This window comes from Megalops cyprinoides, chromosome 2 (genome assembly GCF_013368585.1).
Source record: "Megalops cyprinoides isolate fMegCyp1 chromosome 2, fMegCyp1.pri, whole genome shotgun sequence".
NCBI lineage: Eukaryota > Metazoa > Chordata > Actinopteri > Elopiformes > Megalopidae > Megalops > Megalops cyprinoides.
In genome coordinates this window covers 53,515,843-53,537,871 of record NC_050584.1, presented here as the reverse complement: position 1 = coordinate 53,537,871, position 22,029 = coordinate 53,515,843, and the positions used below count along the sequence as shown (strand labels likewise).

Genomic DNA, 22,029 nt, shown 5'->3' with positions numbered 1-22,029 from the left:
AGTTAATTGACTTCATTTGGATAAAGGGACTCATTTATAGTCTTTAAGGGATTTTAAAATAGGAATTTATGCTCTATATCATACCTTATTGATCTGTCAATTATAGTAATTATGATTTTTTTTGTATAGTAGTAAATATTGTATAGCGGTTATCAGTGTCATAATGCACAAGAGAAATTCAAGTTTCTTCAATTATTGTTTATTTTGTTGTTGTATTCAAGTATATTTTCCCTGAAAACTGAACTTGTGTTTGTTTGAAATACAAAAAGTTCAGTCTGTTTTGCATTGGTTAATATTGCCCACAATCAAAATAAAATGAAATGCCTTAAATTCTTTTTCTGTTGTGGGGTTGTCTTTTTTGAAAAAAGAAAAGAAAGAAAGTTACGGAACATTCATTGGATCATAATGCCTTTGTTGCTGTGCAACCCGCCATCAATATGTTTAGGTTCACTTCCGTCACAACACTATTGGTTAAACATTTAGGTTTACATTTACACTTTTGTTATGTAATCCTGTTATGATATCCAATCACACAGCATCATAGACATCAGATGAGTGTGACTTAGCTATAGTCTAGTCAGCTGTCTAGAACAGGTGGTCTGATTGAACTTAATTGTACAGTTGTACTAAAGTCGGCATGAGTGGTCTGAGTGGTTGAGCTCTCTGTAATGAGGGGTTTTCTTTTGGTGGCGGGTCCAAAAGGGTAAGTTATTCGAGTTTTCTCTGATCATCATCCGCTCCTTTTCTTATGTCCCATTCAATCACTCTTTTGTGTGAACACATACTCCCCTGGGACAGTCACATCCAGGAGCGCATAGCCTAGGGGAAGGGAGGAGCAGAGGCCATCTGAGCCATGCTGGTGCTGTACCACACACATACAGATTAAAGTTTGTATGATATTGTACGGTGGGTATGGTTGAATTGGGTGTTTTGTTTTTTGTAAGTATTGTATGGTAAAGATGAACAGAGTTGGCAAGGTTGTAGCAGTAGTTCTGATACAGATGGCCATGATGCTCTCTAAACAGACCCATAGACAGTACACCTTCCTGCTCTGTCTCAGCAAGGCTTCTGTTGTTTACTACCTGATCCAGGTCAGAGAGCCGTGCCAGCCAAGCCAACTGTCCCTGCTAATCTGGACATCACTGCATAAGGCTAAGTGGTCTGGCTTCCACCTGGATGGCCTCCAGCACACCAGAGGGCAGAGTCCTAGAGCTCTGAGTACACTTTGGACCTTGTGAACTTTGCTATGAATGGCCGCTATAGCACCCAGGTGAGGTCAAAGCACTCTCAGGCTATGAGACTGACCTTGTGAAGCCAGCCCTATGAGTTCTGTGAAAGCACAAAGCCAAGAACCTTTTCAAACACAGTAAAAGACTTGAGATGTGTTCATGTGGACTAGGGCCTACGCCGGTACTACTTTCCACAAGCTGATTCAGCCTTTCATATCACCAGTGCTGATGGAGGCAGTGGAGGGACTTTGCCCTTCAGAAATGAAGGATCTAAAAGATCAAAATGAATGGCTACTGACATGAGCATGGTGTTCAGTGTTGAGAGAACACTGAAATGCTCAAACAGCACCATCTATTGACCATTCAGGCATTGCTTAAAAATGGACATTGGCTGTCAGGCCTGTCAGGTCCAATGGGATTTCTGTCTTGCTGACACATTTTTGTATGAGGTTTGAACATTTTCCTTAGTTCAGGATTGTCTCATTAGATAATCTAAAATCCTGAAACAGAATTAATGAATTTCATTTTATTTCTAACAGTGCCTAATGTTTTTTTCATATTCAGTTCTCATATATTCAAAGTTATACAGTATACAAACACATGTGCTTTGGTAGTGTTGTCCCTGTGCTCAGGCAGTTGAAATAAAAATACTGCAATGCACCCTTCTCTGTCTAAACCAAACTGGCAACAAGAGAGAATCACAATGGTAGGCAGAATACTAAACTGCTATGGCACTCACAATTAGCTCCATCTAGTGGACTATCAACACACTTGCAACTAATGTCTCCCTTGATTTTGCTGAGCCCCCTGAACACTAGAGTACTGTGGGTAAATAAGGTAAAAGGGAGCTCTGTATGTGGAGCATATTTTGGATTGCTTATATTGGCTTGGGTTGTATAGAGAACCCTGTTTTGTGAATTGATGTGGACTGGTAAAGAACACTGATTTGTGTACTGAACCTTGTTGATCACTGAGTAATTAAAACCCCTTTTTGCTGAACTGGTTGAGAGGATATTTGTTCATCCATGGGAAATGAACTGGCAGCCAGGATTTTAGCGAGGGAAGTGGTATAAGTCTACCTAGGCTCACAGCACAAGCTAGAGTTTATCCACAGAGGTCATTTCCAAGTGGTCTTGAAAAGCAATATACATGGAAGTTCCCTCAGTTCCTAGAAAGTTTCTCATGTCTAAATTACATATATAACAAATAATGTCTTGAAGCACTGACATTATTTTAGACTTGTCGAACATATTTCGCAACGGTAGATTGTTATCTAAACAATCAGGAACAAAAAATCATTCATGGGAGGCCTAAAAACACAGGACGTGTGCAAACAGTTCCTAGCAGTCATATACATGACTAACAGGTCTGCTCAGTACCCACGGGCCACAGCTCTTAATGTGTTAATAGACATGTTGGTTAAACATCCCACCCAGTGTTTTGTGGTGTAAGTCAGTTGTGTGGGTAAAGCCCGCAGTATAGCAGCCCTAGCCCCCACACAAAAACATTCAAGCTAGTTTTCCCCTTGCTGTGCACTCTTCTTGTAAGACTGGCCATTTTAATCTATACATTTCCAGAGCAATATGTACATATTTGTAGGGCATAATGGTAAGCTGTGCTGATATGGTGTCAGGCATTCTTGTACTATCTCAGAATTCCCAACCAGGCAAAAATATGCAAACATGTGATGTTTAGCAGTGAAGGAGGACAATCTGTGTAAAGACGGAAAAGATCACCCACAGAAATTTCAGATGTTTGAGATGATTGCTCCAAGTTTAATGATCAGTGCTTATGGATCATGTGCAACAAAAAAAGCAAAATATTCAATATGTAAATAGTGTTGCCAGTGACAATCCAGACCTGAAACTGAGAATGAAAAACATTTACTTAACTAAACTTCTTGCATTAATTTACATTGATAACCATACCAGCACCATAGGCTATATGTTCCTAGCCCCGGAATTTTATGCAGTATTTGTACAGCATTTGATTTTTGAAGTTGGGGTCCTATTTAAAAGTAAGCACTTTTCAACCCCATCAGTCAAATAAAATATATGGAAGACCTGTGGAATAAAATGGAGGTAATATTCAGCAATTTCACCATTTTGATACCCTGCAATGCATTAAATGGGACAGTGAGAAGCCACTGTATATAAGGTCATTTGTTTTCCATGACAAGTGCAAATCACAAGTGCTTGTTCTATTTTTATTTTTCATTCTTGGATGTGAATTTTTTGACAGGGCCATTATTTAGGCACCTGTTTTCTTGACATTTTATTCATCAATTGCCTTTTCGCATTTCAGCTGTGTATTGACAAAGATATGTCAGAATCCGTCCATGAGAAATCACTGGACCTTGAAAACAATGTACAGCACAAGTCAAAGATGAAAAGGAGGCTGGTGCCCACAGAAAGCAATCTGACCAGAGTCGAGCAGTGCAGGACAGCCCAGCTGTATATGAGTTCTACAGTCAGCGAACCCCAATCTGAAAGCATTTTTTCTCTTGCTGTCAAATGCAAAAAGGGAGTTGTGATCCAAGCAGCTTACCCCATTAGGCTGGCAACTGATAATATTATTTTGTTCAAAGTCTGAGAAATTCCTCTGTCTGATTGCTGCACATGGCTAGAAATCAAATTTGCATAAATGCATGGTGTATTCCTTCACTGGAGTCATTTATGAGGTTGACATCCTGTTAAGATCCCAGATTATGAGAGGTAAACACCAATGAAGCATACAACATTGTCTCTTAACAATGTTTTTTGTCTAATTTCAGGCGTCCTATACAGATTGTGAAAAAGTGTCTGCTTTCAAACATTCCAACAGAAGATATTGCAGTGAGAGCACATGCTTGATTGCTGTGTTGCTTGTGGTGTTCCCTATTACTGAGTTAATTTCAGTCACTGTCATTGTAAGACATTGATCATAGCATCATAGCATTTTTTTCCAACAGACAAACTAGATGATCTCACACACTGCTGTGATAGCAACACTGAATCAGATAAGCAGTAGGCACCACCAATAGTCTGCTGGTATCATAATCATCCAGCTCCTCTATCTGGACTGAAGTCAGTAAGTTAACCCCTTAGCGCAGACGGTCACACCGGTGTGATTAAACTGGTGCGATTACAACACTAGATTGGAGAAATTCTCGCTAATTTTATCTTTGAAGAAACAACGATTTAACTCTAAGAATACAGCAAATGCTAACTGAAATCTATAAGAAACTCAATAACGCAAATGAAAACATAACGAACCATATAAGGTAACACGCGCACTACATACCATAACAAATAAGTTACATGCGAAAGGGTTAAAACGAAATTTGCCCTTCAGCACATCTGCGTTGCCACGCCTTTCAGTAATTCAGCCAAGTAAATATCCACGATGAAATTATGGAAGGAAGTTGCAGTCAAACTTGATAATATGATTAATTTGCGTTAAAACATTAACGCGTTAAAGTTTCCAGATTAATCACGAACGACCGTTAACGTTGAAATAAAATAAATAAATAATTGCGGTAATGAGCTCAACCCCGCGGTAGGCGTCTCATGACCGCGGTATTGCGGTGATGCGGTTATCGTCACAGCCCTACTTCACAGCCTTTGTTAGTTCAAACGGAAGAGGTTTAAAATGAAATTTGCTGTTCAGCACATCTGTGTTTGTCACGTAAAATAAAAAGACCGTAAAATAAAGAATGAGTAGCCTACATTTCGATTTTTTGCAGCACTTTATTCAAGCAGTGATTGTAGTAGATAGCCTACCGACATCATGAATGTTCAATTATGTTGCATGTTTAAAAACCATTAGCCTAATGTTCCCTTACCATCTTCTTATTTGTCATTTGATTTGAAAAATAATTAAAACTGTTTTTATGCGGCTACATATAGCCTACCTGTTCATGCTGATTCAGACGCCATTATCGTATAGCCTACAGAATTATGTGAATTAAAATATAAAATATTAAATGTTAAAATGTAAAATATTTGTATGTTTGCAATCACTTTCTAAGTTGTAATCAGCCTTCCAGCCTTTGCAGAAATTTAAACAAGTTGTTCATGTGCAAACGTTATGGGTTGGCTTTTTGTGTCGAGCAGGGTGGGGGGAGGTAAACCGCTAAATCGAGGTAATTTGTTGCTTTATTACCGCGGGAAGAAAAAATCATTACCGTCACAGCCATACTGTAAAGGAGACGTTTTACATTGTTCACTTGTTACCGTACAATGTTCCCTTGATAAAACATAGTACCATTTTAAGTTTTATGAGTACAACGGTTTAATGGAAAACTGGGAGCCACACACTCAACAGGCCTTGGTGCTTCCTGAGCATAGGTCACATCACAACAGAACACTTTGATTTCTGTTGTCATCCTGAAAAATCCTACTTCTAAATCATCACAGGTTCTGTTTTTTTCCATTGAAACATGGCTGACCCTATGGTAATAAAGAAGGAATCTACAGGCTATATAAAACTTTTTTTAAATTGCTCTTTGACTGTTTGTTGTTTCCAACTTAGACTCTTTGGCTGTTGATTGGGACACTGTGATGTACATTTGAGACTTTTGACCCTCTTACCACAAATCACCCTTAATTTGGTTTCATCTTTAAATACTCAACTTGAGTGCAGTTGTAATGGAAAATTAAAGTTATAGTGTAACTGCTGCTGCAAGATAGTTGTCCCTATAATGGTGAGTTGTCATCCTCTGTCCTCTGCATTTTCCTGACTAACAGTAACTTGTGGTGCCTGTTGATGAATAGCAGCCCCACAAGGACATTCCCCCCCAATCAATTCAATTTGTAAGTGCACACTAGGCCTCCTTTTCAGTGTAATGAACAAGTAGCATCTAAACATTTACATACACATTTAATCATTTAAACAGGCCTAAACATTTTATTGTGGCACTGACTTCTACCCCAAGGCTATGTCACATGCCCAGGATAATTCAAATACAAAAACCAGATAAAATACAAATGAGACAAGTTTTTGGTCAGACACAATTTTATTAGTCTCTAACATGGCGTGTTCTGAATGCAGTCTCGGCTATGAGCAACATTGCCGCAGTGATGATACAGAGGAGCCAGAACATGACCGCTGAGGCATAGTAGTGGCGGCGGCAGACCCCACCTTGGAACATCATGCTGAGGGAGCTTAGAAACTGGCAAAAGTGCGTCCGCAGTTCCTAAAACTGTCCCAAGGGAGAGGGGCCCGTGCTCAGCAATAAGCAGCCTGTCTCTGAGGAGTCCTCACACACAGGCGGCAGGAAGGACACAGCTCTAAGAACTCTGAGGAAGTGGGCCTGTGGATTCTGGGAAATATTGATTGGGACAAGATGGCTACCTGGTAATTCTGGTTGAAGTAGGCTATATCCATCTGGGATGTTCGTTATCTGTGGAAAAAAAATGTCTTCCATTAAGCAGTAAGGAAATTCTTTCAGTACAGAAGACAACTGTATCTTTGCTTCACTTCTGTGTTTTATTTCAATAAACACATGTATACTTTGATTGAAGTCTTAACAACACCCTGCAAATCAATGAAAGAGCCATAGAAAACAATGTACATGGAAGCTGCTCGGAATACAAGATCAGTTGAAAAAGTTGATTTAACTATTTGCCACATTTTAAATAGTCATTGCCCCCCTGGCACTTCTGAAGTAGTCCATTTGCCCACATTGCATACTTTCAGTATCTAAGCTAACACAAACATCCTTTTAGACAAACGCCCCAAAGCCCAGTGTTTTATAACAAGGCCTGACATAAAAGCCGCCTAAAGAGACACTCAGCATGTTTCTGACCTATATACAGAAATGCATAGCCGTCCAACTTCTTAGTTTTAAGTACTGCAGTATAATTGAATTCTGCTGAAAAGACTGAAAAGACTTTAAGCAGTTTATGAACAGAGGAAAAAAAGCAGTTATTTACCGTGGCAAGAGCAGGAAGCTGAAGTTTCTCATTCACTGGCAATGATGGAAATCTGAGGGGAAACCATTCCCATTTTAAACATTACATCAACACAAAATGATACGTGCCTGTATGTGTTATTTGATGTATATTAAATTATTTGTATCATATTTCTGAGCAAAAAGGGTCCTCCACCCAAAATAATTATTAAGAGCAGTGCAGTCATACATAAATATTCTATTCTCTATAAGATATACAGTTGATCGGTACAGTACAGTGTATTACCTTACTAAAGAGCAGTGTTGTGTGTCACCTATGTGCACCACTATCAGAATACACCATACACTGTAAAGCATAATGCCATAATTACTGAAGCATGAGAAAGTCATCTTAAACAGTTTACCATTCAGCTGAAAGAGATTATGCAAAGCACCTCATTAGGGATCTGCCCAAAGGTTTTAGATGATCTGAAAGTGAAATTGATAAAGGTGATCTAAGGCTAGATAGCATCGCATGGCAACTGTTCATCTAGGAAGCTCCTCTAGTATCTGTCATCTGTACTGTAGAGGTGCTCTCAGAGTGAGAGGACAGGTGGACAGTGATCTGCTCTATATGTGGGCCCTGTGGCATTGTAGGGAAGCAACGAGGGAGCAAAAACAAGGATCAAATAGCATACAACATTGCAATATTGAAGCATTTCTTCCTTAAGGGTCCCAATAACAATGAAGACTACAGAGCAGCATGGCTGTTGTATAATTGTAACTGATTAACTAATACAGCAATACAATGGCTGGCACTTGTACTGCATGACTATTTATAATGAGCCTGTTACAGAACAAAAATATATTTCTACCTTGAGTCGGATGACATGTTTTGCTGAATGGATGACCGTGCTCATAAAATGAGCTACTTGGCAACCTGTCTTCATCTGATTGACAGAGTGACTCCTGTGAACCTCTGGAGCCCAGGTCTGTCCTTATCCAGTGTGTTTCAATCTGGATCTTTCAGGCACAGTCTCCAAAACGTAATTCGGCTGGCTGGTGTTTTTATGGTTTCTGGACTTGCTCTTGAGCCCTCTTGAATCGTGGCATTGAAGTCTGAAGAAGGAAGGGCACAAGTGCTACACCGGCCCCACTTAGCTCCAAATGCTGCATTGTTGAAATTACAATTTGACGCCATTGTTTGAATTTGAGCATGTCTTGAAACAGGCCAACTAGGTTCCCCTGGCTTTGAGTCTCCCAAAATGCCTTGCTTTTGACCTTCTCCACTGATGCAAGCACCGTTCTAATGAGAGTTTACTGGCTGTACCTTAGAATTCCAGTTTTCATGATGAAATGATGGCTTCATAGACGTTCATGCAACTGATGATGTTGAAAAGTTTCAGAGCTAAAAAAGTGTCTGATGTTTAAACGTGAGTATTCCTTTTGATATACAGTAACTGAAGTCCTTGGATTCTGTGACACTTTAATGATCATAAGAAAATACAGGGAGATGATATGTCAGCACAGTCTGCTCAACTTGCTGTTATTTCCAAATGATTTAAAATTGATGAGTTTTTTTATTTGGTTTCCATTCCATCTTAGGGGGTCTGAATGACAAATAAGATGCTAAGCTATGAACCTAAAATATAATAAGGAATAAAAGTTGATATACATTATTATGATTTGGAATAACTGCAAGAGGAAAGCCACAGAGCCACATAGTGTCAGTAAGGTTAAAAAGCTAGGAGGCCTGAAGGACACAAGGTGACGACTTAGGAAATAAAGTCACGGGACAGGGGATCAATAAGGCCTATTAATACAATTTCTACAGAAACCAAGGGGACGCTAGGATACTCTCTCCTAAAATTACGCACGTCTGTGCGCATTTACAGGGTCCTATTTCTTTTCTCTCAGCTGAACAGAGGGGAAAACAAGGGTAAACGTTACTGACAATACGTAGTCTTGCATTTTATATGATTATATGTGCATTATACACAAGTTTTGCATTCCTAACACGATCATCACAACTAGTTAACGACCAAGGTTGGCATTAAACGTGAAAATTCTAGTGCACAAAATTAGCAAAATACAAAAATGACGTCTGAGTCAAAGAAACAGTATGCATATTATACAATTTCTTTCTGTTCTCGGCTGTTAATAACGACTTCCTCCGCGTTCCCAGTTTAGAATGTTCTGCAATATGAAGTTCGATATGAAGTTAAGAAGTCATAAATTTTTGTTAGCATTTTTTCAACAACAAAACGAATCGTATCAATGCCGGATTGGTCTCATTCGATCTGTGGTAGGCTAAGGAGGTTGTCCAAGTATTGCAAATGGGCTTCATCTGTGATGTTGGTTCTCCAGTCACCTGTTATTTGCAGTTTTTTGGTCGGAATTATATCCAGAGGAATCTCATCAAACATTTTGGACGTAGTTTCAGTTGGTTCCTTCATGGTACAAGCTTCCTCCACACTACTGAGTTTGGGGTTGCAGAATGCCCAGATCATTGCACAAAAATAGATAAAAAATGTTGACATCACGAGAAACATCAAGGCATAGGATTCGATCATCGCTTCGGTCACAGAAGATGTCATATTTAAAAAGTATGGATCCGGTTTTTTTAATTACTTAAACAACAACAAGGTGAACAGCTACTATTATATATTAGTTAATATACCTCACGCGGTAAAGTTCAGTTATATAAATTGCTGTTAAAATAAACCAACCTTGTTGCCAGACCGTTGCACGTTTATCCTTTGTAAAGCGACAGCGGTTTTTTTTTTTTTTTTTAACAGCTCGCTGCTGCTTTCAGTGGGAAGAGTCTCGGTAGGTTTACTACCTCCCGTATTGCACTGACGACGTTCAGGTTCGGTGCAACTGGCCACAGATCTCTGTTCTACTGCTCGACCAAGTGACGGTGCGCTCTGTCATCGGGGCATCACCATGACACGGTAGCCTAATATCAGGTGGTGATTTGCTCGCAGGTTTGTTAGACTCAGAGGTCCAGGGCATAGATGATTCTCGTGAGTACCAGCATTCTTTTTTTTGTGAATAACTGCCGTAACATTACGAGTACCCTGTTATCCAGTTTTGCTTTTGGAAAGGAGTTTTAAGTGGAGAGTGCCGGCAACAATGTGTTCTCACTTATCGGAAAAAAAAACAATTACAGCAAATATAGGCTACAGTACCAGACCCTGTCCTTCATTCATTGCAACAGGAACGTCATTTGCGGGTCAATTTAGCGTGTAAATAATTATTAGTCTGTAGCCTAAATATTTATTACAGTAGTTGTAAATAAGAATTACACTGTGGCATTGCGGTGAGAAGATCTGCTAAAAACAGACCCTGCAGCATTAGCTCTCACCTGCATATATAGACAGGTAACAATAATTTTTTATTTTATTTTAATTAATTTATTTAAAAGAGTCAATATTCCATAATGATGTTTGCATTTGTATTTGAAGTCCAAAGATTGCACATCATAATATCCTTTTGATTTTAATCTGTAAGTGCATCATTGCTCAATTGACTCCTAGTTTAAATGTGTTTGGACCAAAATCCTGTGAGTTTACGGTCCGGTGATGGTAATCAGATTTTATACCACCACAATATCATTTTTCAACATGTATTATCATATCTCAAATACTGGTTAACGCACACATCTAAATAAGCACAACTGCTTAGATTAGTTTGCCTCCATAATCATTAGGTAGTCCATTCATGCTAATCCATTCAGTCTGTAAGAGAAATTTTTCTTCTTAAAAATGTTGATTTAAAAGGATCAGTAACTGGGATTTAAGTTATTTAAGATAACTTAAATCATCTACCACTACTGGGAAGCTTTGTGATAAATGAACAGACTGTTTATGCTTACATAAAAAAGCATAGCCACATTCGGGATTTAACATCCATGTAGTCTGCTTCCAAAAGGCAAAGGAGCTACTATGTAAGCTCTGGTCAGAGGAGCTTTAAATCTTGCAAATTGCTCAGCTTGTCTGACAGGATTCTCATATAATCTTTATTTTTGATCTCAAGGTGGAGAGCCATTTGGAACATTTCAACTTCTTAGTCTTGTTGTTTTGGAGGGAAAATTGCAAGTGTGGTGTTATCAGACATGCATTGCTTCGGTGTGCTACAGGAATAAGGGGAATCAGCACCTTTTTAAGCATTTGCACACACACACACAGGAAGTGTCAAAGCAAACAGTGCACCTACAATGTTGGAATTCACACAGCAGTAATGTGCCACAAGATAGAGGTTCATGTTGTCAGTTACCCACCAAATAGCTAGTAGTGCACATTACAGACTCTGATGGAGGTGATAAATGTTCCAAGAGACACTCAGTTAAGAGTGACAAAACAGACAGCCTTGGGTATTTCTAAAGCCCTCTGTCCTAAGCATGCCTCTTCTGTCTGATTAACCCTCTGTTTTCATACCATGTGACTTACCATGTGGTTTACATAAAATTGTGCATCAGAATCCTCAGGGCTTAATTTGAGTGATTACTGTTGTACAGTGCCAATTATGACAGTGCACACCTGTACTTTCCATTATAAACTGTAGCATGTAGATGCAATTGTATGCCATGCAGATCAAGTGAAAAAGTAAGTGGCATGCACTCTAAACTTGGAAATGTTTTAAGCCTTTGACAAAGTTCAATCTAACAGCATGGCCATTTGTACATGACACTGACAGTCCTGTATAGGTGATTTACATACCTAATTTTAATGGACAGATTCAAATGTTCACCATTTTGTGTCATGCCATGATAATTCTCCCAATATGAACAGCCAGCTAACACATTTGCACGTTATTTCTGGATGCTATGCCTGTCAAAAATGCATTTGTTTTTTGTTAATTAGCTAAGTGCTTTGTTGTCATTAATCAAAAATCAGGCGATATATGAGAACAAAAAAAAACATTCGTTCGTGAGCACAGGCAACACTATTGGTTTCGGTTTATAAAAAGTCGCCGTTGCGGCAGTGCACAACACACTGAAGCCACACTAACAAGAGCCCTTCATGCATCTAGACAGTCCTTTCAAGAATAGAAGCAGGCGGAGCACTGTTGGAACTAGTAGTTTTGGGGTGTGCACCTTAACACTGAATCCAGACGCTCTGCGTGATGATAAGACTACACGCCCCACACGGCGCCGAAATTCAAGTCCCGGATGTCTATCACGCCGGAAGAGAAGAGGGTCTCTTTCCCGGCCATCTTGTGGCAGCATCTAGCAAGCCGTGCGCTTCAAGCCTCGTAGAATCGGAGGAGAATCCCGTTGAAGGGGCGCCATCATGCCCGGACATCTGCAAGAAGGCTTCGGCTGCGTTGTAACCAATCGGTTCGACCAGCTATTTGATGATGAATCCGACCCGTTCGAGGTGTTAAAAGAGGCAGAGAATAAGAAGAAGGATGGGGGTGCCCCTGGTGCCGCCAAGACTGCTGCCCAAGCAGCGAAGCAGCCGAAAAAAGAGTCTCAGAAGGACAGGAAGAACCCGCTTCTCGACAAGAAGGAAGAAGCACAGGCTCCAGTCCCACTTAAGAAAGAGGGTAAGTTCGTTAACGTAGGTTGCTGCATTGCTTCCCAACATGAAGGGGTTGGTGTTAAATGCTCGGCGCCGCGCAGGATATTTACTGCACAGCTAAACCCCCCATGAGGTCAACAACAGGGTCGCTCTTGTGAATCGGTTCGCTTGCTAGCTCGATTGAGGGCTTAAGATATTTCTAGCCACCTGGATAATGTCGCCACTAGCAGTATGAGGCCACACTATTTTAGTTGTGTTAGCCAGTTCGTAAATTTGTAAAACACGTCCATGCAGTGGCCAGGCGCGGAACACAGTAATAATGATGAACCTGTTTAGTTAAGTAAGATTGTAAGACTGCAAATCGAAAGTGTACCTGACATCTGGTTCTAGCTAGACTTGCACGGAATGATCCAGCTTTCTGTCGGTGCTGTAATGTTAAAATAGGGCACAGAGTTGGTGTCTGAGTGAAAGGCCTGACGCTGCACCCGTCAGTGTGGGACCAACCGCGTGGTGAAAGTTTGAGGGTTGGCTAGGCAGCTAGCTGTTGAACTGTCAACACCCATGAACTCCCTCCACTATAAGTTAACTTGATAGTGGTGTCGTCATGCGTTTTTAGCGTGCCTACAAATGGATTACAGTTTATATTCGTTTATTTAGTTAGCTAGTTCAGATATTGTAGGTTAGTATGTTAAACCTCAAAGTAAAATAGCTTGCTAGCTAGCTAATCCGTCAACTCTTAGGCTGAATATAGCTAAACTTTAGTTAGCTACCGTAGCAAGCAAGCCCACTTATCTAACGTTAGCGAGTAAGCCAAGCGTTTTAGGCGTGGTGTGTAGCTAGTTATCTAGCTGCTGATTCAGAAACATTTTAAAGTTAGATAAGTTGTCGAAGTAGAATCATTTCGATCAGCGAGGTAATATTACTTATTTCATGTGCTAATGCAATGTGGTCAAGAGCTTTTCTTCGTTAAGTAGGACGTCAATTGGCTATCTCTGCAGATAGCTAGCTAGCTGTTCTTGAAAATGCAACACCGAGCGAACTGCTCGTTTTCTGTAATTAAGATTTAAAATCAGCTTTGGTTGCTAACGTGTGAGAAGGCCAGACAGGTGCACACCCGAACGTGCCAGCAGCTGCCGGGGTATGGTGTGCTGGCTCAGACCTATTTTGGTGGGGGAGGGGTTGGCAAATCCCTTCGTCGGCATTTTAATGGGAAAACGAACTAAAGTGGGTGTGATTGTAATACTTAATATTAGGTTTCTAAACCGAACGAAACGCTATTAGATTTAATTGTTCAGCGATGCACAGGAATGATCTAATTTCGTTATTGAAGAGCGAGCGACCAAGCCTATAATTGTAATGTAAGCAACATTCGGTACAACACTATCTAAAGAAAATTCATGTCTAAAGTAAGTGTTCATTAAGCGGTTTTGTCAGTGCAAATATAAATATCTACTTATTACATCCAGTGTTTCTAAAATTGTATATGTTTGTACAATTTCCTGAGAGGGGCGTACTATTCTTTAGTACCTTTGATATACGTGCAGTAGTAAGAATTCTGATCACCATATGCATGGTTGAAGTTCATGTAAGAATAGTAGGATAACTTTTTTGAATGTTGAGTCACTTTGAGAACTTCTGTAAGATATCATTGGGTGGCCTCACAACCCTTGTCTGAATGGGGAAAGTTTTCTTTTTAACAGCATTGTTAAAGTGTTGCTCTTCCTTGTTTCAGGTATTAGGAGAGTGGGCAGAAGGCCTGACCAGCAGTCTCCACACCAGGGACAGCCAGGTTCTCAGCAGCAGGGAGCTCCAGGAGAGGGTCGCCCTGCGGACAGGAGGCCAGACAGAAGGCCCCCTCGCGAACGGCGCTTCGACAAACCAGCCGAAGACAAGCCCGAGGGTGGCGAGTTCTCTGTGGAGAAGTGAGTGGCTAGAACTGCAACCAGGGCGGTACCAGAAGCTTGGGTGTGACCTAGTCAAATGTCACTGAAATGTTGCAGACAGCGCTTCATTTTGGCATTGACCCCTGAGTCCATGGTTCCTCAGACATCCAGTGGCAAAGGCAGCTGGATGGAATGTGACTTTTAGTGGCACAAACATAATTTTGTCATATGACTAATTATTTAAATCCCGAAATTCATAAGGGGTGACAGGTTTCCTTATTTGTATATGCAAGCAAACATATGCCACATTTGGTAGCCAATTTGGCTCCTGGTAAATGATAAATCATTTTTCTTTTTCACAGGATTAGGGTACACCTAATGCAGGTAAAGCCATCTTGAAAGGCTGAGGTTACCTCAAATGGTCAAGCACCCAAGAGTCCAAAAATGCACATTCATACTGGTCTTATAACATGCATGGGCCTCGGGAAGAGTTGCACAGTGGTGTGTGGTAGAAGGGAAAATGCACATCAAAGCTTAAAAAAAAAAACTGGGGGTGATGCCTTGACAGCATGCCAGTAAGGTGGTGTCGGGTTTGTTGGAGTCAATGTATGTGGATTTTAAACCTGTGTCTCTGTGGTCCCTCTGTCCCCACAGGTCTGTAGGGGACAGGCCCATGAGAGGCCGCGGCGGTGGTCGAGGGGGACGCGGTGGCCGCGGGCGTGGCATGGGCAGGAGTGACGGCTTTGACTCTCGTGGAAAACGTGAATTTGACAGACACAGTGGTAGCGACCGATCGTAAGTCATTCGTAATCTTGCGGTGTTTTCCTGTTATCTTTTTTTTTATTATTGTTTCTGTACATTTACCCACAACTATGAGCTTTTATCCTTATAGTCCAGCCCAAAGCTAAGTGACATTTCCATTTGTTTCAGCAGCCTGAAAGCTGAAGAAAAGCGTGGAGGAAGTGGATCTCACAACTGGGGCACTGTCAAGGATGAACTGAGGTGGGTCCAGACATTTCCTTGTTCATATATAATGCATTATTTTACTTGGCAATTGGCCTTATCCAAGGATACCTGCAGAGCCTCAGGATACACATGCAGTGTGGACAGCTGAATATAAATACACGTAATTATTGTAAGTGATGCGACAAACTTTGTATTACAGTTTTCAGTCCCATTAATTAATTTGACAGGTATTGCAATGCGCCAGCAAGATTTAAAGTTCACACAGAAAGCCTGGTGTCCTATTTTGCATATTTTGGTTATTGTACACATTGAGGGAGAAACTGCTGCATATTCTTTCTCATCTAACATGGAGAAATTCTTCAAATGCATTAGGTCCAGTATTTGCATAATAATGACTTTGATTAAACCAGTATATTCTTATTTGTGGTTGTTGGATGTTCTACTGCTGTAGTTTCAGATGTTCAGTGATATTATGGAGTGATTCAGGGTTTCAGTTAAGTAAGCAATCTAATAGTGCTGCTGGTCAGTAAAGAGGCAGTGACAGAATTGTAGTAGAGGAAAAATGAAATGAACCTCTTGAAACAGAAGGTTTCTTCCCATTCACACAATGTAAGTATGTGGCCTACAGACAGGCTCTTTCCTGTAACTTACCAGTTTCAACAGGAGAATGGTTGATGCGCTTAGATGTAGACATTGGTGTTCAGTGTCCGTTGCCCAGCAAGTGCGGAGCACAGTATTCAGTTGCTGTCACAGTAGCTGGCAGCCTACGTAATGTCCTCATACCATGTAATCAGTAGCTTTTGATAAATGGAGAGGACTGTGGCGTTCTGTTGTGTGGCAAGTTTTGTACCTTCTTGCTACACACTTCCTAAGTTTCCTAAGTTGTGTAACAAAATAAAGGCCACGGGAGTCTTTTTATTCGATACACTTTTGATGGCAGAATAACTTGTTTTGGACATCAGCATTATAACAGTTTGAAACTAATGAATTCCCACAGTGTCATATCCATATTAGTGTAATGTTTAAGGCAGCTGTGACTCGTGTGAATTATTAATATTTAAATGTACACCATCAAGTAAATATCAAGTTTTGAATCCTGGGTGGTACTAAACTGTAGTCGCTCATAACCCAAATAGTGTTTTATTTCATTTTATAAAAAGCTAGAATCAAGGATTCTGCGTTTCCTTTGAGTAGTAGTCCATCTATCCGCTTTAAGAAGTTAAGGTTTCCTTACATTATTTTCAGAACAGTCTAACATTCACTTTGTCTTAATGCATACAGCAGATGTTTCCCTGAAAACATTTTTTGCACTTGTATCTATTGATACGGAAATTGAGCCATTTCATCTTCATCTTTAGCCAGAAGTAATTTTACAGTTAAGGGTGACTGTGTTCTGTCTTTTCATTCAGCGAGCTTGACCAGTCCAATGTCACTGAGGAGGCTCCTGAAGGAGAGGAGCACCCCCCTGCCGATTCTGAGAACAAGTAAGAACAGCAGAGTGCTCTAAGATCAACTGTGATGTATTTGGTGAAAATACCTGTTGGTGATCTGGGGATCCATTTGTTGGAAAGCACATTGTTGCGACCACCAGAATGTGTTAATTCCTAGTTCTGTTGCGGCTTGCGTTGCAGGGAGAATGAGGTTGAGGAGGTCAAAGAAGAGGGACCTAAGGAGATGACTCTGGATGAATGGAAGGCCATGCAAGACAAGGAGCGAGCCAAGGTGGAATTCAACATTCGCAAGGCTAACGAGGGTGCCGATAGCCAGTGGAAAAAGGGATATGTGCTGCACAAGTCCAAGAGCGACGAAGTAAGTCTGGAAACCAATACCGCATTCACAGAACCGTTTGAGTTTAGTGCAATTGCATAAAGTTTCCGTCTGAGTAGATGTGTAGTTCAGAATATGGTCTGCACCCTTAAGTAGATGACTGCTTTTGTTTTAGATGGGTCTTAAGGGTTTTACATACTCTGGTGTTTTTATATTGTAACTGAAGCTGTAGCTGGTTTACATTGAAAGGACCACCTTTCGCAGGGTTCCCCAACCTTAAATCTGGTATGAATGAAATTGTGATCATTTTAATCCCAGTATATTCTGCATGATGTTGCACTTGGTCTCTTTCTCTCTGCAGTGGCACTGTCATGTGGTGGTAGTAACTAAGCAATAAATCCACGCTAAGATGAGACACACAGCCTATCCTGTTTATTTTTGTGGCGGAAAGGTGCTGATTAGCATAATTCTGTAATTACAAACCTAATCCTTTTTGTGGTCTTTTTCCTCCGAAAAACAGAGACCTGCTGGTACTTTAATCGACAATGCTGAGATGGACCCTGAGACAACGGCCTACCAGAAGGTGCCTGTATCCCCTTACACTCAATACACTGTTCAGCATTTGGAAGGAATCCAAATTCCACTGTGCTGCACATAACCTTAACTGTTGGGTGGGGTAGTCATGGAAAATGTTAGCATTCCATTCTGTACATCTGCTTAATCACAGAAATGCTTATATGTGATTTTAAGCAAGGCCACCATTAGAAAGATGTCTTCTCGCTGGAAGGAATTATGTTTTCATTCACATTCCTTTGTATTTCTCAACTTTAATGCCTATTGGTATTCTGAGTGTAAGCCTTTGCTGTGGTGTTCTAGTTCTTTGTCTCGAATCACATTTCCACTATCTGTAACTCAGTAGTCTCAGTAGACTTGAACTATGTGTCAGCAATTGGGTACTTTCAAATGAGCATGGATATGTTTGAGCATGAATACACCAAGCCTAATCTACAGTCACTTTGAGATTTTAAGATACATGTGTAAGTGCCAAGACCTTGCTTTTGCATGATAAAATTACATGACATCTTGTCTGAACTGAATTGAATTTATCTTTCGCTTGCTGATGTAAAATGTTGGAGAAATCTGAAGTATGGAAGATTTTGCATTCTGTATTCTTTAAAACTCATACTCAGAAAAAATACTGCAAATGTCTAATTTTTGAATGCTTTGATGTAGTCTTTTGATTTAAATTTGGTTAAAATGCTGTTTGAACCATCTGGGTTTGAAGGCTGTTGAGCAGAACCACAGTGGAGTTGTAATGTGTGGTCCCTCTCTGTCTCAGGGTCACACTGATGATGCGTCCGGAGACCACCACTGCCGGAAGCCCGCCAATGACATCACGTCCCAGCTGGAGATCAACTTCGGAGACCTGGGGCGTCCTGGGCGTGGCCGCGGGGGACCCCGTGGTGGACGGGGGGCCCGTGGTGGCGGTGGCAGCAGGCCATCACGTGGAGGCAGATCTGATAAGGTACGAAGGCAGCCTGAGCACTCATGAGACAGAAGCTATCTCCCTTTGGGAATGATTCTGCACTTTCAGGTTTGTCTGCACCTCAGGCAAAATCGGCCTTCTTCACCTAAATGTGACTTGTTTTATTGCTCTTTCTGTTCACAGCCCAGTGGAGTGTCGGTCCCCAATGTGGACGACCCCGAGGCTTTCCCAGCCCTGGCCTGAGAGAAGCCGCTGTCAGGCAAACCTTAAGCCCCTCCGGGCCCTCCTCTACGAGGCTTGCATGCTTATGGATCCTTCAGCTTAATAAAAAGAAAAACAACAGAAGACTGTCATTCATACCATTCACACCTGAGGACTGAATATTATCTGTTTTAAAAAAAAAGAAAGGACTTCTTGCTACTCTGAAGCAAATTATTGGTAGAGGTTTTGTATTTAGAAACACGGTAGCAGGGATGTTTTCATACAGTATTTTTTTCAGAGATTATGCATTCTTCATGAATCCTTTTTGTATTGCTGCTTGAAAATATGCATTTCCAAATATAGGTGTGAAGAGTGTGTATCAGTTAGTTCATGGTGTCCTGTTGCTTGCTTTCTTCACTTTCAGACAGCAGTGTCGAGATATGTTTAGGGATCGTGCAGTCAGCAAGTTCTACCAAAAAGAACAGGTTAAAAAGTTACAGCATCATTTTCAGTGAAATGCACAGGACTATAACATCTGTGGTGGCCTGTATATTTTTAACCATTTTTAAACTGAGACCATGAATTTTTTCTAGTAATATTTCTTGATGAATTTTTATTTCTGAAGGTTTCTGATAAAATGGATGCTTGTTCTTTTGTGCTCTGCTGGACTCTTAGTCCAGAAGTGTGCACCTTGTTATGGTGTAAAGTTTCACCTTACAGTGTCATTGATATTAAGGCCGAGGGTAGTTTTAAGGTGGGCGTTAGGTCATTAAGGTCAGATTAAAAAAAAGGCCAGCATTTGCTTGGCTAAACAAAGGCTTCTGTGTGTGGTGACCATTTAAAATTTGACTTGATTTTTGCCCTGGAGTTTGTTGCTGAAAGTGTGGGTTTCAGGCAGCAGCAGTCAGGCCACAGCTGCTCCCTTTTACCTGTTTTTCCCCTCCTCTGAAAATCTACATATTTTTAAAACTTAACACTTTCAGCAGGTCAGGTGTGTTTTCCCCATGCTGTGAAAGATGACATTTGCTGTTGTGGTGACCTTTTCATGTAATTTTTACAGCAGCACTACTGCATAATTCTTCTGAAAGAAATACAGTTGTTCAGTTTGGAAAAATCAGATGTTACAAAATGTGTGAATTCTAACCCTGCTCTTAGTCCTCTGTGTTCAATATTTAAAATGGTAAGTTTAATTGGACTGAACTGTGAAATTCTAACGGGAGAGGAATAATGAGGTTTAATAGTACCGTAGGCAAATCAAAGCTCTGTATTTTAGTGTTGGAAAGTCGCTGGCGATGTACAGACACAAATGTCACATGCAGACTTTCATTTGTTGAACTGTTGGGTCCAGATAAGTTTGGGTTTTCCTGACGTAAAAACCCCTTTCTGCAAGCATCCCTGTTGTAATAAATTGCTTAGAGGTGTTACTTGTGTCCTGCCAAAGGCAGTGCCTAGTGTGGAATGTTTGCCATTTCATTCATGGCTTGAAAAAACCTTTGATTCATTTTATAACTTGTATAGACAGGTTAATGAAGAATATGGCATTTCTTGTTATCAAAGGTCGAGCTAGATTCTGTAAGACTATTTTTGTAATCTTGACCTCAGGTGATGGCAACAGTGTTATCAGTATAAGTTTCAAGGCAGTCCTAGTATATCTAATCAGCAGCTGAGTTGAAAGGTTTGACACATTTTTGTTGACATTTTATACATTGACTTGCCTATATATAACTACCCATTAATCTAACTTGAGTAACACTTTTGGCAGTCTTGCATCTTACCTCAGCAATGCCTTTGTGAAAGTGGTTTGTGCTAATATGCTGCAGCCAACTTTGACAAATGTAGAAGTGTTATAGGGGCCTCATTGGGGCATTGCTCCAGAATGGTCTAGATATTGCATGTTCATTGCAGGATAGGGTAGGAAGCCCCATGGATTGAAGTGGTACCTCAGGTAAACACAAGCTGTTTGGTGTGCTTTTGTCATTGCTAGAGAGCTGAAGATTGGAGATCAAGCTATCTAATACATGTGCACGCCTTTCCCTGAGTGGCAAGATGACTTTGACTTGAGTATTAGTCTTACAGAAAAGCCAAGGACTCTATAACATGCTCAGATAAAATAAAAATCCCAGAGGAGGTTTGGATGCACCAGTCATTTATTATATCAACAAGGGGTCTATGGCATGTGCTTGTTAGGCCTGCCCAGTGACAAAAACACTTTCCATTTTCAAATAACATTCACTAAACCTTAATTTCAGTACCATTTAGATGTACAATAGCCTCACTATAATTATGCGACAAGCTTTGCTTGTTTCTTTTGTGAGTGCAACCAGAACCCCCTGAAGTACCCTTAAAGTTTATGAACCCTGGAATGATGAGTGCTGCTTATGAAGTCTAAGGTCGTATGGCAGCCTAGTTTTAAACTTGAAACATTTTGTGGGATATAAAAGACCAAGGTAGCACAAAATGTTACTTGTATCTGTTTTTCTTAGATGCAAACGGATTGTTTGCAGGATACATGGTCATTTGTAGCTAACAAACTAACGTGTACTGACTTGGATTCAAAAATAAAGACTTCACTATAAAAAATGGCCATCAGAATGATTGTAGACTAAGGTGGAGGTGAAAAGACTAAGAGGTAGTAAATTGTGGCATGCATTTAGTTAAAATCATCTGAAATGTATGATAGGTTGCTTGTATTACATTTAAATACAAGGTTCCACTTGAAAACACAGTAAGTGGGTATGCTGCAGAAGTCTTAGACACCCTGAGGAGGTATAATACACAGGCTGATGTAATTAACATGGATACAAATCACCAGAAATGAGCATAAATGAGGAAGGACTGTCAAAGGGCTCACATCACTTCATTTTATGAGTGATCCTACTCGAGTAATATCCAAAGCATAACCAACAAGTATAGAAACACAAAATCTGTTTGACTAGACAGTCTAAATAGCTGTCAAAAGAGATGGGCAACATGTAAAGATTATAGAATAGAAAAATATACGACTAGGAGAATAGAAAGACAAACATTGAACTGACAATGTTAAGAAAGGGGAACAAGCTCTGGAGTGGCTCATTCAGCACAGCACTCGGCCCGGCTGAGC

At 40.5% G+C, this 22,029-nt stretch overlaps 1 protein-coding gene across 2 annotated transcripts; it reads left to right on the top strand.

Annotated features, from left to right (window-relative positions):
• The first annotated feature begins 12,288 nt into the window (after nucleotides 1–12,288).
• Nucleotides 12,289–20,046, top strand: serbp1a (SERPINE1 mRNA binding protein 1a). 2 transcript variants are annotated; one of them, XM_036521708.1, is made up of 9 exons: nucleotides 12,289–12,651; nucleotides 14,359–14,548; nucleotides 15,164–15,304; nucleotides 15,443–15,511; nucleotides 16,885–16,959; nucleotides 17,107–17,284; nucleotides 17,763–17,825; nucleotides 18,582–18,767; nucleotides 18,912–20,046. In XM_036521708.1, exons 1-9 carry the CDS (start codon nucleotides 12,396–12,398, stop codon nucleotides 18,969–18,971), a joined length of 1,218 nt encoding a protein of 405 aa, XP_036377601.1. In that variant the 5' UTR covers nucleotides 12,289–12,395; the 3' UTR covers nucleotides 18,972–20,046. The 2 variants fall into 2 exon arrangements, with proteins under 2 accessions (XP_036377601.1, XP_036377600.1); XM_036521707.1 differs by having other exon boundaries at nucleotides 15,440–15,511.
• Nucleotides 20,047–22,029: the final 1,983 nt, after the last annotated feature.

Coding starts and splice junctions, on each gene's coding strand:
- serbp1a (XM_036521707.1), top strand. CDS start 12,396: ATGCCCGGACATCTGCAAGAAGGCTTCGGCTGCGTTGTAACCAATCGG. Junction 12,652..14,358: donor AGTCCCACTTAAGAAAGAGG/GTAAGTTCGTTA, acceptor TCCTTGTTTCAG/GTATTAGGAGAGTGGGCAGA. Junction 17,826..18,581: donor AGACAACGGCCTACCAGAAG/GTGCCTGTATCC, acceptor TCTCTGTCTCAG/GGTCACACTGATGATGCGTC.